The following is a 14446-nucleotide window of genomic DNA, read 5'->3' on the forward strand; positions in this document are numbered from 1 at the left end:
GAAAATAATGTGTTTTTTGAACCTTAAACCACATAAACACATTTCATTACACCAAATACACACAAAAAAAATATTTTTAGCAACATCATATGACCCCTTTAAGATCTGTATTTATAACTGTCGAGAGGTGCTTTGGTCAGACTGCAGTAGTCTGACAATAGAGGGGTCACTCTTGGCACCTTTGATGAATTCCTCCAGAGAGAGTCTGCCTATAAATTTGAAAAAGCAACAACAAAAATGTTATTTCACCCATTTCCAAGAATAACATCTGAGTGTTGCAAATATTGATGAAATATCCTAGAACTTAAGTGAATCCTAAATACATTTTATTGTTTTATCTGTGTGTCAGTGGTTGCCATGGACATGGTGAAAAATTTTCTAAATCAGTATTTTTGTTCAATTTACTTGGCAACCAAAGTTACATAAGACATGAAAACACTAAATTCGGCTTAATAAAAAAACTATTTGGAAATTGGGTAAGAAAAAAAAAATTGTTTAAATTCTGACATTTGACATTGGGTTAGGAAACCTAAATGCAAACTTAATTATCTTGATATCTTGTTTTAAGGAAATATATATATATTTTTTTTTTTTCCCCCCAAGTGAAGTTTCTATGACATTTTGTGTGGTTCAACTTCTATATAAATATTAACAGTGAGTGGGAGATGGATCTCGAGAGACGTACCATCGTTGTCCGTATCCATCTGTCGAAATATCTTATCTGTGCGTTTCTCTGGCGTCGACTCATCCTCAGGCATCTTCATCACAGATGACACCATTTTATAAATTGCCTGTGAAGATTAATGTAACTGTGTATCAAAGCATATGGTAGTTTGCCGTCACATGCAAAGGCTTCGGTTTTCAGTTGCAACAAGTTTGATAAGGCTGTCTTAATAATGCTACGACTGACAGTCAAAAGTTCCATAACGTAGCTGTCACTGTCACAGCTTCAATCAACACTTCCTATCAGCGTAATCAATGCAAATGATCATGAGCCCATTTCTCTGCCAGACACATTTAATGTCACTTTCAGATATTGTTTTATAACACGTCCTCGGTCGCAGGTGTAAAAGAGCCATCTATGTTATTAACATGAGAGTCAACAGACCCTTTGAAGTAGTGAACAAAGCCTTTGTGTTTGGCCACCATTTGTGGCAAGACCATATGGCCTGTGGAACACTTGATTGAGGAGATCTGTTTATTCAGGTCTGTATCGCCAAACATTAGACTGAGCCAATATTGATGTGGAACAAGCTGCTCTGAAAACAATAACTAGCCAGGTAAAATACAGAAATGCAAATGAAACCAAAAGGAAGGCAAGAATTAAAAAATACCTCACCTGTACGATCTCCAGCATTTCAGCTCGGCTGATGTATCCGTTGCCGTCCAGATCATACATGCTGAAGGCCCAGCGGAGCTTCTGCTCCAGGCCTCCGCGCGAGGTCACGCTCAGGGCGATAATGAACTCCCGGAAGTCAATGGTGGCATCGCTGTTGGTGTCGAAGGTGCGGAAGACGTGCTCTGCGAACTTCGAAGCGTCACCGTAGGGAAAGAAATTGGCGTAGATCTTCTTGAATTCCTCTACCGTTAGGTGGCCAGACGGGCAGTCCTTCAGGAAGCCGCGGTACCATTCCTGCAGCTCGTGCTCCGTGAACTCGGTGTTCTCCCGCAGGTCATTGAGGACCTCGGGTCGCAACTTGCTGTTCTGTTTACCCATGACGAAACACTCTCACAGATGATTCCCAGATCCTTGCTGCTCCCTGTCACACAAACACAAAGAAAAAAGTAGATACTTAGCTATTCTGAACCCAAAATTAGCCTCTTTTATACTTTCAGCACAAGCCACAATAAAGAGATTCACATTTCCTCTGCCAGATGTAGGGTTTGGAATAATGGAAAACGTGTTATCCTTCCAAACTGAGGGAGTGAATCCTGGTATCCATGGAAACCATTTAATACTTTGTTACGGTGAGAATTTATTGACTCCTTCACAGTGGGTTAGACTAACCCACCTTAGCAACAATCAAGTCGGCGTGGGTTACCAGGGAGATGATGAAGAGAGCATGTGTGTGGGTAATTTTGAACGTTTGGTGTGTCTTACTGTACATGAGCTTGTGCCTGCGGCGTTAAGAGGGGGCAGAGTGTGAAGCACTGCTAGCTCTATTTAAACAAACCATATAAAGACCATATAAATGGTGAGGTGGCCGGGAAGTGAAATTTAACGATAGGTTATGTAAGCTACACATGACCATATGCACTTGCTCCCATATTCTCGCACTTTTTACTACAGCCTCTTGCTCCATTCTTCAGTTTATCTGTTCCTATCCCTTTCTGAATCTACAGTTTAGTCAATGACGTAATGCCTGTTATTTTTTTGTCTGGATCTAATTATTTCTTTCAAAAATACATTAAAATGCTATTCATACATACAATGACTTGAATACATCTCTTCTGTGATCTTTAATTTCTGTATTAAAATTCATTTTGATATATTTGTGGGGACATAATATACAACTGTCCTCCTGACACAATATACAACTTTTTACTTGAGGGTTACATTACATGACATTTCATAATTTATATTTTCAAAACCATATGAAACCAACATGAACACAGAGTATATTTTTAAGAACTTGACCCTTAAACTAGATTTGAAAAAGATCATTGGTCACTATCAGATCTGTGTAAGCAGAAATCTATTACTATGACCAGACTGTGCATATTTTATTTGCAAAAACATATCTTCATGCAAGCATCTTTCTTTCCAGTGTTGCAGGATGTCCTACTTTAGCACACAAGCTCCTGGTTTCAAGACTGCATGGTGGCAAGTGAAATACCTTCTGCCATCTATTTCGTGCTGCATCCACAGAGCAACACTACGAGATAATTTTTTTCCTAAATAAAAATTCATGGGTTGCAATGTTACAATGACCTAAAAAACCTTTAATTTTCAAAGATACCGTAAATATCTATTTATATCTGCACTTTATTTCAGTTAAAGCTACACCTTCTTGCGAAGGTACTGTCTTAGATAGTAAGATAGTTAGTTCTAAGATAAATATATTTTATAGGCACTTAGACTTGATTCTCTAGACATGTAAACCTCTTCAGAAAATGGTTTAGCTCTGCTTGCTTAGTTTGTCAGGGCCATCATAAGGGTTGCTCCTCCCTTGGCTCGAGTCACATGGGTGAAGCTACTGGCCTGGCTGGCGTAGCTTGCTGCTCCCTCCCTCTTTTCCCTCAGACACTCACCAAACCACAAGAAACCCAGAACTTTCCATTCTAAAGGGAAAAAAATGTAAGCTCATGCTGCTGTCAAATGGAAAAAAATATGAAAAACGTAGGGTCCCCACAGGCCCTGATCCAGCAGAAATAACAACATCACAGGGGGCACATATATAGAGCTGAGAATCAGGCCTATATATGTGCCTCTCTGTAAAGAGGAACCAAAATGAAAGACAAGAGTGAGGAGTCGAACACAGCCCTAATTTTCCAAATGCTTGAAAAGCCCTCGCAAAAAATTGAATCAGAACAGCGAAGTGTGAGACACATATCCTCAAATGAATTGTGGGTGGAGAGCAGATGGTGTATTAGGCTATACTTGATGTTCCAGTACCTCATGATTCAGAAGCATCCTCTGCCACTCAAGTCACAAACCATAATGCTTTACAGGTGGTTGCACAACTGGCGCCTTTCTGTAAACGATACAAGTGGCACTCACACACCCTAAAGAAAACTGGGAAAACCATATAGCTTCTTATGTCAACATCCCAAAGAAATGAAGCCTTAAAGTATCATACAAGTAGTTTATATGTTTTATATGGAAATCTTCTGAAATCCTATGATAGTTTTGTGTGAGGAATAGACAAAAACATTATCTTTTCACTTGTTTTTCGCTAATAGTCTTAACATAGAGGACCAGTTAGCTGTACTCAAGAACTGGATCAGACTGATTCGTTCAGATTACTTTTGTGAACCAAATAAATGAAAAGATGCAACTGAAAAGCATATTATGTTCACGAATAGACTGAAATGTAATCCTTTCACTTTATATCAGTTATTCACTGATAGACTTAACATCGAGGACTAGTCAACCGAGTAGAACTCGAGAACTGTACAGACTGATTCGTTCTAATTGGTCTTGTGAACCAAATAAACTGATTTATTGAAAAGATTCAACTCACAAGAATAATTTGCTCACAAATAGACTGAAATCGAATCTTTTCACTTATTGTTCACTGACAGTCTTGACATAAAGAAGCAGACAGTTAACTGGATCAGATCATCAGAATGAAATTTTCAGATTAGTTTTGTGAACCAAATAAACTGATTCACTGAAAAAAAAATCCAACTCAAAAGAAGAATTTTTTCACGAATCAGACAATGTCACTTTCACTCATGAACTACCATGAATCCGGCAAGCATGATGCCAACACTTACAGTAAACTGAAGCTGTTTCTCACACAAAGCTATTGCATGACTTCAGAAAATGCATTAGACATATGGACCACTTTTATGATACTTTTATTAGGCTTCAGTGTCTTTTAAAGCTTGAAAGCTCCAGTTGCCATTAATTTTTAACAGCGTGGAAAGAAATTACTGGTACATTCTTCAGTACAATTTTTCCACAGAGGAAGGAAAGTTATACAGGTTTGGAACACCCTGAGAGGGAGAGTGAAATCATGACAGCAATTTTATTTTTGGGTGAACTATCCCTTTAAGGGTGAAAAGAGGTTTGGAAATGTCAATCAATGTATGGAAAAAAGCCAATACAGTTCAGCCAAGCTTGTGAGTATTTCAATGTTATTTCATTTACTTAAACTGACTGTCCAGAAGAATAAATTTGCATTTGTTAGTTTAACATATTTTCTCTGTTTATCCTAAATGCCATTTTCTATTACACTGACCCCTATTGCACTTTATTCTCACCAAATATTTTACCCTTGCCTGCCATGTCTCTAAAGCAAATATTCTGTCACAATAAGTCACAGCACTTATATTGCATCTAATGACTAAACATTCCTCTATGATTTCCACACAGGCCCTAGGTTCCAGTTTCACTCCCAGTAGCCTTAATTGCACAAACTTGTCTTTATTACCTTCCCTCCTCTCATTAGAGTAGACCCAATTACAGAGCTGCCACTCTGGCAAATGTGAATGTTGTCTCACCACCAGATTCCACACACTCACGTGGCATGTGTTTTTTCACAGACCAGTGTGAAAAGCTATACAGTGCAACTATTGCCCTTAATTCATTTCCAGATAACAGCTTTCATTACACCCCATTCAAAAAAAAAAAAAAAAAGAGCCAGGTTGCCATGTGCACGGATCAAATAGCCAGACAGACGTTACCTGGAAAGTGAGGGACACACTTTGTACACATCAGTGCAATTCAGCATGTAGTTGTACAGTATTCATCTTTGACCCATCATGCATAAAACATCAACTCAATTAACTGTGTGTGTGTGGGAGTGTTTGTTGGTGTGAGGCTCATTAAGCCTTCTATTCCCCAATGTGGCCTAACTAAAATGCACCCTGACAGGTGTCAAAAGATCAGTAGAACAGAAAACCCAGTTTTTCTGCCGCTCTGGTGGACTGTGAAATCACAGGAAAACAAACAATCCACTTGTACCCTCGTTTGAGAATTCAGGGTATTTTTCCCCGAAATAGCTTGTCACTAAATGTAATGATGTCAAAGGTCATCCAATACATTTCCCATCGAAGATGAATTTCCCCAAAACAATTTTACACATTTTGCTGGTATGTACCAGAACTAGGCTAAAATTAGAGATGGAAATGGAATGTTGACAGCGGTTCCGGTTTGTTCTGACAGCGACGGCAGGCTGGCAGGCATGCCACTGAGATGATTGCAATGCATCATGGAGAGACTTGATTGGAAAAGTGAGAAATCGACCTCTTACTCCTGCTGTGAAGATCATGCTGTGATCCACAAGGTGATCATAATACAGGGGAAATTAAGAATGCAAATGGCAATTGAATTGGAAGAATAACCTGTCAGTCCATCTGACTGCCATTGAAAAGCTGCACTGCAAATATTAATATAACATAAGGGAGCTATCACAAGGCGTGTTACTATAATTATACTCAGTTATATTATATATAGAAAGTAACTTAATATATTCACATATGTCAATTTACTCAGTGTATAATCGAGGAATCAAGTGATTTAATGTATCAAATTAATATGAAGGGTTAAATAGAGTCACTTAGCATAACAAGGTCAGGCTTCCTGGGCATTAACAACAGCCCCTGCTTTACATTCATGGATTTTTATGGAGGACTGGCCATGAACTAAGTTATAATATAATAAATTATAATATAATAAAAAAAATTTAAAAAATTTAATGAAATTTCTCCAACCTAGAAATACAAAACCATCGCAGACTGCTAAAATGAGACATCAAACCAGTATTTAACCTAAACTTCATGTTTTTAAGTGCCATAAAGAGCTGTGTATTGGTTCTCATGGACCGCTATCATGCAAATGATGGGTTACAAACAGCGGCATATGTTGCTGAAAAAATATATTAGACTGAGGCTTAAAAGAGACATCAACGTACCTCTATGAAACCGACAGAGCTGATATGTCCCTCGGTTTGTCAACTGTAGCCTTGGTCCGTCGGGTCCTGAAGAAGGAGTGTCCTCACAAAACTTTCAACATTTTCGCTGCATGAAAAAACTAACAGAAGCTTGTATATAATATAATAAATTATAATATAATAAAAAAAATTTAATGAAATTTCTCCAACCTAGAAATACAAAACCATCGCAGACTGCTAAAATGAGACATCAAACCAGTATTTAACCTAAACTTCATGTTTTTAAGTGCCATAAAGAGCTGTGTATTGGTTCTCATGGACCGCTATCATGCAAATGATGGGTTACAAACAGCGGCATATGTTGCTGAAAAAATATATTAGACTGAGGCTTAAAAGAGACATCAACGTACCTCTATGAAACCGACAGAGCTGATATGTCCCTCGGTTTGTCAACTGTAGCCTTGGTCCGTCGGGTCCTGAAGAAGGAGTGTCCTCACAAAACTTTCAACATTTTCGCTGCATGAAAAAACTAACAGAAGCTTGTATATACAAACAAAAAAACGAAATAAGGTACGTTTACACGTACCGGTCGATCTTGTAGTCTAAAAGTTTGAATGTTGTTTTAATAAAAGCGAAGCGAAAAAGCTATAAATTGCTGAATATTCTACATACCCCATAACATCTCAAAGGCGCACTTGAAACCTCATAATTGAGCGAGAGACTTGACACCACACACACAGCTCTGCTCCGCTGTCAATGGACGAGACCACCACTACACTGTAGGGGGGACTTGTGGATCTTAGAAAAGGATGTCAGTATCAAATTTGAGAACATTCACATTCTAAACAAATGTTTCACGTTGCGATATGGTTGAAGACAAGTAATAAACCATTTCTGTGCGCACACAGCGTTCTAGAGAGAGCAAGACACCCATGCTACTCTTTGGACGAGTCTGTACACTTCGAAGTAGAGCAGCAATATACTGTAAAAAGAACAGCTCGCCAGCGGAAAAGAAAGCTCATACTTGTCTGCAGCTGGATACTGTTGCATTCCCCCGATTTCTCCTGTAATTCTCTCTCTCTCTCTCTATTCTTGATTACAAGAAGGAAACGTTTGACAGCATAAGCCTAATAGCTCAAATTTAAATAAAGTATATGTAGATTTAATTAAATAACGAGGCTATTTATCTATCTTCTTCTTTACCTAATAAAATCATGTGTTGTACGTGCCGTTTCATGTTGAACAAGTTTTTGTTAAATAAATTTCCTCTATACAGCCCCCAGCAAACCCAGATTAATTAATGTCAAGTACTATTGTGGCCTCTTATTATTTAGTTTTTCTTTTATTATTATAATTTATTTATTTTTTCCAATATCCAATCACTGCAAACGACCTGGTACCTAATGACTCAATTTAACCCAAATAACATCACCCTATATTAAATATGGATTTAGATTTTAAAATTCAGTTATTATGTCTTACATGTTTTAATAGCTCAAATTGGCCATCTGAATACCATTCTCACGGTTCCAAAATTATTTTTATATTTTACAAAATTATAGCACTCATAGGTTTGAGATGGAAAACTCTGATGGAAATATGTTCGACATCTCCACCAGGAGGCAGCAGATGTTGCCTTGTGATTTCTCATGTAGCCAAAAGTGTACACAGCTTGTCATAAATTCTAATATTAGCTTACTGTGTATTCCTGTATATGTAAAAACATTATAAAAATTTTTTTCACAACATTCAGATACGTTCTAAAACACATATCTTGAGAAATCTTGAGTTATCTCAGCTCTAGGCCCTATACATTATGTCCTCTCCAAAAATTCATGTTGTGATTTTGAAATGCAGTGTGATTCATATTTCAACAATAAGGGATTTTTGACATAAAAAGATCCTTTCATCTAATTTTTCATTATTTGAAAAATAACCAATCTTTCCAAAACAGAAAGAATGATCTCTGACGTATGATTGTACAAATGACCTTTGCTCTTGTTATGGAATAACACCTGTTATTCTTATGAAGCTCTATGAGTCTATGCAACTAAAACTTCTTTTATGTTTTTATAATATTTTCTATTCATATACATTTCTCAACTGAATGGACTCCAGACCCATAAACCACCTCCCATGATTACAAATGATTCTTGAGAATGAGAGACCATGATGACATTGATTTCACAAAAAACAGCTTATGTTGACAGATATAACACACACACACACACACACACACACACACACACACACACACACACACGGGCAATGGACTTTATGGAAGTGTGCTGATATTTCCATACCATGTTGACTCCATGCCTCTTCTCTGCTGAAAAAAAAAAACAGTTTGTATAAATTAAAATACAACAAAAATATACACATAAAATTTACACTTTGTTTTGATCTATCTATCATTAATGGCATAATATATTTAAATACTCAAAGCAAATCAATATAAGATCTATACTTAGTTTAATTTAACTCAACACAACCCAACTAAACTTAAAAAATAAATAAAATAAAATAGGCCCAATCTTCATGCGGTGGCCTGAAAATCATACCACTCAATGTTCTGCATTATAAAGTCCAGTTTTAAGATTTTTCATTTTAGGAACTGATTTGAAGTTTAACTACAAAACAAACAATACATGCTGGTTGTTGGGGTTGAGATGATTGATTTTTGTCTGTTGATTTAGCCTAAAAACAACCACCCATTAGATCAGCATCAATCAGACTGCAAGGAAATGTCTCATCTCTCAAAAGTATCTAGATTTTTCTAGAAAATCTTTGCATTATTTGCACATAATGTTATTTAGAAATTCTAAAGAAAGCAAGATTTGGTTTAATTTAGTCAAATATACAATGTTGTTCAAAAGAAGAAAAATCTAAATGCAAGTCCATTTTTATGACAGGTTTGCCATTAACTGTATATGGATTATGGGATAATGCTGGAGTTAGTTTTAAACTAACAAACAACATTAATGTTCATAAAAATAGAAAACAAAATAGTGAAAAAGAGGAACTCTTACAATCTGTTGTCTTTTGTGAATTCTTCCTTAAATCATGATATAGTGCAGATGCCGTGTTGAGTGTCACATGCAAAACATGTGAGTAAAGTACATGTATCTATTGCACAGTAAGCAATTCCCACTCCCATTATGAGGTCTCATATCTTAAGAAAAATGGTTCTAAACAGTACCAGAAAAAAGGTTCTTCAGCTTGTAACAATAGCAGAACACTTTTTGGTGCTGAATAGAACCATTTTTATAGGGTTCCATAAAGAACCATGCTTTGAAAGTGCTACATAGGACCTTAATGGTGTTATAAATGACCTTTTCATTTCAGGTCACTTATAACATCATTATCTATATACCATTAACACTATATTATAGAGGTCAAGAAAATATGATCATATTACCCCAATTTTACAGTCTCTGCACTGGCTACCTATTAAGTTCCGTATCAGTTACAAAATATTATTACTTGCCTATAAGGCCCTTAATGGGTTAGCTCCTGCGTACCTAACTAGTCTTCTACCACGCTACAATCCATCACGCTCCCTAAGGTCGCAAAACTCTGGACTTTTGGTAGTACCTAGGATAGCAAAGTCTACTAAAGGAGGTAGAGCTTTTTCGCATTTGGCTCCCAAACTCTGGAATAGCCTTCCTGATAACGTTCGGGGTTCAGACACACTCTCTCTGTTTAAATCTAGTGTGGTAACTCGGATTTACACAAGCTTCAGTCTGGATCCAGAACATCTGAGAAGAGATGATGCCAACCCCTCAGAGGACCTCAGATGATGCCAACCCTGAAACAACATACAGAACTACCACATTTTGCTATAAGTTTGATTGCATCATATAATAATTGCTGTTAATAGTGTCCATCGTCTGTTTTATTACATCTTAAATTGATTTTTCCAATGATAGCTTATTTTAATTAATATTAGTATATTATTATATTTACATCATTAATATTTGTTTTATTCATATTATTTGTATATGTTGTTTATTAATATTGTTCTCCAACTCTCTGTCTGCCTGGTCTTATAATATCTTGTAGCCTCTATTTGCATTTTACATAAAAACAACAACAACAACAACATGTAGTTTCAATTAAGTACTTTTATTTATTTTTTATTAATGACATCATATTGCAGCAAAATGACAGTACTCTAACAACAGTTATTAGCAGAATACATTAATAAATGACAATTGACATTGAACACAAATAAGCAAAACAAAATAGAAACAGAAAATAGTGTAATGAAGACCAAGTTCCAGCAAAATACTGTATCTTCAGGATCCTCTATGATCCTCTAAGTCCATCATTATGTGTATTTTGGTGTGACTGCGTGGCAGTTTCTCTCTGCAGATGATGAGGTTATAGGATGTGACAGCATCTGAAATACACAACTGAGTTTAGAATGTGTCTGCTTCCATTTGTTTATGTAAAAACAATTGTTTATGAAGGCCAAAAGTAGTATTTGAGCACTTCACAATGTTATAAGAAAAAAATGTTATATTAAGTCATGGAATAGCGGTGACTAGTTTATGTATAAACCCAATTAAAAATAAATAACAATCTAACAATATAAATTCAATATTTTTGTTACTTAGTGGTGAATTAAGTGAGCTGGTTGCACTTTCATGTTCTGTTAAACTAAAAAGAGAAAAAAGACATGATTGGTAGGATTAGGAAACCAGTCACAATTTGAAAGATAACAATTATAGACATTTTAAGAAAGAAATAATTTACCTGTTAAGAGTGTGTTGAAAGTCTGTGTAGTTGGATGGCTGAGCTCCAGAAAATCAGCAATGAGACATCTTTTTTTTTTTTTTAGTGTGTAGCCTCTATTAGGGTTTTACATTAAAACAACAACAGCAACAACATATTGTGTGAATTAGTTACTTTTTATTGACGTGAAATTGCAGCAAAAATGTCAGTGCTCATAACAACAGTTGTTAGCTGAATACATTCATTCAATTGACACGGAACATGAATAAATACATGAAGTAAAACACAAAATAAAAACAAAAAATAGATGTGATGAAGGCAAAGTTCCAGTGAAATATCTTCACAATCCTCTATGATGCCTTCAAGTCCATCATTTTGGTGTGATTGAGTGGCAGTTTCTCTTTGCAAATGATGAGGTTGTGGGATGTGATGCATCTGAAATACACAACTGAGTTTAGTTTTACCGTGTGTCCATTTGTTCGAGTAAAAACAATTATGTTTATGAAGGCCAAAAGCAAAAATGGACAGTATGTGAGCCCTTCACAATCTTAAAAGAAAAAAGTGATATAAAGTCATGGAATAGCTTTAATATTTTTTTGAGACTGGGTTTGTTGGCTTTGTTTATGCATAAACCCAAGTAATAATTAAAACTTTCTAACAATTTGGACAATAAATTCAATGCCTCTGTACTTACTAGGTGGAGAAAAGGAGAGAAGTATTCTCAGCTTAACAGAGCTGCTCACACTTACATGTGACCAAAAAAACTAAAAAGAGAAAAGAACATGTTTGTTTGGAAACCAGTAACAATTTTAAATTTAAATTTGTAATTCAGTATCGTTTACCTGTTGAGAGTTTGTTGACAGTCTGTGTAGTTTGATTACTGAGCTCCAGAAAATCAGTAATGAGGTGCTTTGACAGTTACAGATTTGAAAAACAGAAAGGCGGGAAAAAAGAACCATAAACTCTAACACAGGGCTGTCCAAACTCGGTCCTGGAGGGCCGGTGTCCTGCAGAATTTAGCTCCCACTTGGTAAGAGCTTGATTAGCTGCTTCAGGTGTGTTTAATTAGGGTTGGAGCTAAACTCTGCAGGACACCGGCCCTCCAGGACCGAGTTTGGACAGCCCTGCTCTAACACAAAGAACCATTTCAGCATAAAAGGGTTCTTCAGGATGCTATGGTTCTACATAGAATCGTTACTACATGTAAAGAACCTTTAAAGAACCATCTTTTTTTTTTTTTTTTTTAGAGTGAAGGCCCTGCTGACTAAATGTTTTGAACTAAACCAAAGTATCTAACAAATGCTACATTGAGAGGGAATGCTTTCAAGCATCAGTGCAAAAACTTTAAGGTCTAGTAGAATAAGACTCACTATATCAGTCACCATTAAGTCATACCACAACTGAAAGTTCATGTGTCTAGACAACAGAAATGTTTCACATTTAATTTATTTAAAGGACTCTGATTGCAGTCAAATATGGCAGGACAGGAGACAATATCATGGAGGACTTGAAGCACAAAAATAATTTTGTTGAGTAAGAAGATCCATTGCATTATCTACTGAAAAAGGTAAGCAACTTGCCTCCTAAGACAAAAGATAAGCTCATCAATGCAAGAATGAAGGTTGGATCCAACTCAAATGTCCTGATCAAAGTCCGTGCAGCATGTAAATGAATGTGTCTCCTAAAAATGTATGTATGCTATCAAACAATAGAGTCGACGAGTCTTTAAGAAAATGTAATATTTATTAAGTACACTTGTTTGTGAATAAACATGAAAAATAAGTGTTTAATTGTAAAATTATATTAAACTCACACAAACAGGTTTTCATGATTTATTTCTTTTGTCGCTTGCCATTTCAGTTTACAATAATCATTTTTGCATTACATTAAAATGATTCTTTGTCTATTTAACATATATGAGCCTGTGCTGCTGTTATTGCATCCCAAAACTGTTCAAGCTCAAGCCCTTATCTGAAACTGCTTGTAATCAGAGTAGGTGCTGATAAAGGGGTGTATTACAAACCTCAAATGCTTCTGAGGCAATACACTGTACATTCTGTACAAATACAAAATGTCTTTTGCATTTTGTGTTTACTTCAGCAATGGAAGCACAGTACTGTTCATTTAACATTTACAATACAATAGACCTATACAACAATACCAAATCATTAAAGTTATAAATTGAATAAAGAAAATACATTATTATTTTTGTTGTTATTATTATGAGTATTAGCATTCTTATTATTATCATCAATATTAATAATAATTAATAATATATACCTTAATAAAATCATTGACAGTCACCCTTGTAAACCCTCACAAAAGGGCTTTTATTTGTGGTCTTGTTGATTAGATAAAAGTTATCTTGCAGTAGTTGCGCAACTGTCTGTGTTTCTTTCTTGTACAGTATACTGTATTGAGGTCAGGTTCACACATTTATCCATCAGCTATGAATAATGCCTGGCTCAGAGACTGATAAAAGTGCGCATAGAATTAATAACCATATGTTAATGAGGGAATGAGCATATCAGGGTCTGTGTGCATGCCTGCACATGCCTCTGTGTATGGCTATGTGCAATATAATGCAGCACTCACATCAGCACAAAATCAAGGTTTCACTATACATTGATTTTGTGACTGATGATAACAGTAAACTGGGTTAACAAATTAACGATTCATGACTGTTTTAAAGTTCTTTGATCAACAGTAATGCTGAAATAAAATAAAATTTACTATTCATATATTATATAAAAGAATGTTTGACACAAGTGTTAATGTTCCTTTTAATTTCCTCAGATCTATAAAACGAAAAACACATCTTCATGCAACCGTGTTTTATCCATTAAGCTCTAAATTTCAGTGGACAAATATATAGTCTGAAAATAGCAAAAAAAATAAACCAACACAGGGACAATATAAGATACTATACACTGTAAAGAAAAATCTATAGAAAAACATATAATGTCCTGGCATAAAATTTCCAGTACCTTTTTTGTTGACTTTACGGATCTACTTCAACCCTTAAACAGAACATAAGGCAATGCGTAATTCATAATATGGGTAAAACACCGGTGAAAACTCATTAAAGAATGGTACATTGTGCCTTATTTTTACAGATTATTCTTATATATATATATATATATATATAT

General features: G+C 35.7%; 1 protein-coding gene across 3 annotated transcripts in view; it reads right to left on the bottom strand.

Annotated features, from left to right (window-relative positions):
• Positions 1 to 50: 50 nt before the first annotated feature.
• Positions 51 to 14446, bottom strand: part of LOC107696114 (hippocalcin-like protein 1) — a 15654-nt gene continuing 1258 nt past the window's right edge. Inside the window, exons 2-6 of one of the 3 annotated variants that reach the window (XM_016496293.1) lie at positions 8864 to 8889; positions 6971 to 7358; positions 1340 to 1760; positions 686 to 791; positions 51 to 209 (exon numbers count right to left, since the gene is read on the bottom strand). In XM_016496293.1, the coding sequence (XP_016351779.1) occupies positions 112 to 209; positions 686 to 791; positions 1340 to 1717 (582 nt within the window). In that variant the 5' untranslated portion in view covers positions 1718 to 1760; positions 6971 to 7358; positions 8864 to 8889 and the 3' untranslated portion in view covers positions 51 to 111. Of the gene's footprint in view, positions 210 to 685; positions 792 to 1339; positions 1761 to 6581; positions 6715 to 6970; positions 7359 to 8863; positions 8890 to 14446 lie in introns of those variants that run through there. The other 2 variants (XM_016496294.1, XM_016496292.1) reach the window with 2 other exon arrangements.

Source organism: Sinocyclocheilus anshuiensis, unplaced genomic scaffold (assembly GCF_001515605.1).
Source record: "Sinocyclocheilus anshuiensis isolate Anshui unplaced genomic scaffold, SAMN03320099.WGS_v1.1 scaffold306, whole genome shotgun sequence".
In the NCBI taxonomy this organism is placed as follows: domain Eukaryota; kingdom Metazoa; phylum Chordata; class Actinopteri; order Cypriniformes; family Cyprinidae; genus Sinocyclocheilus; species Sinocyclocheilus anshuiensis.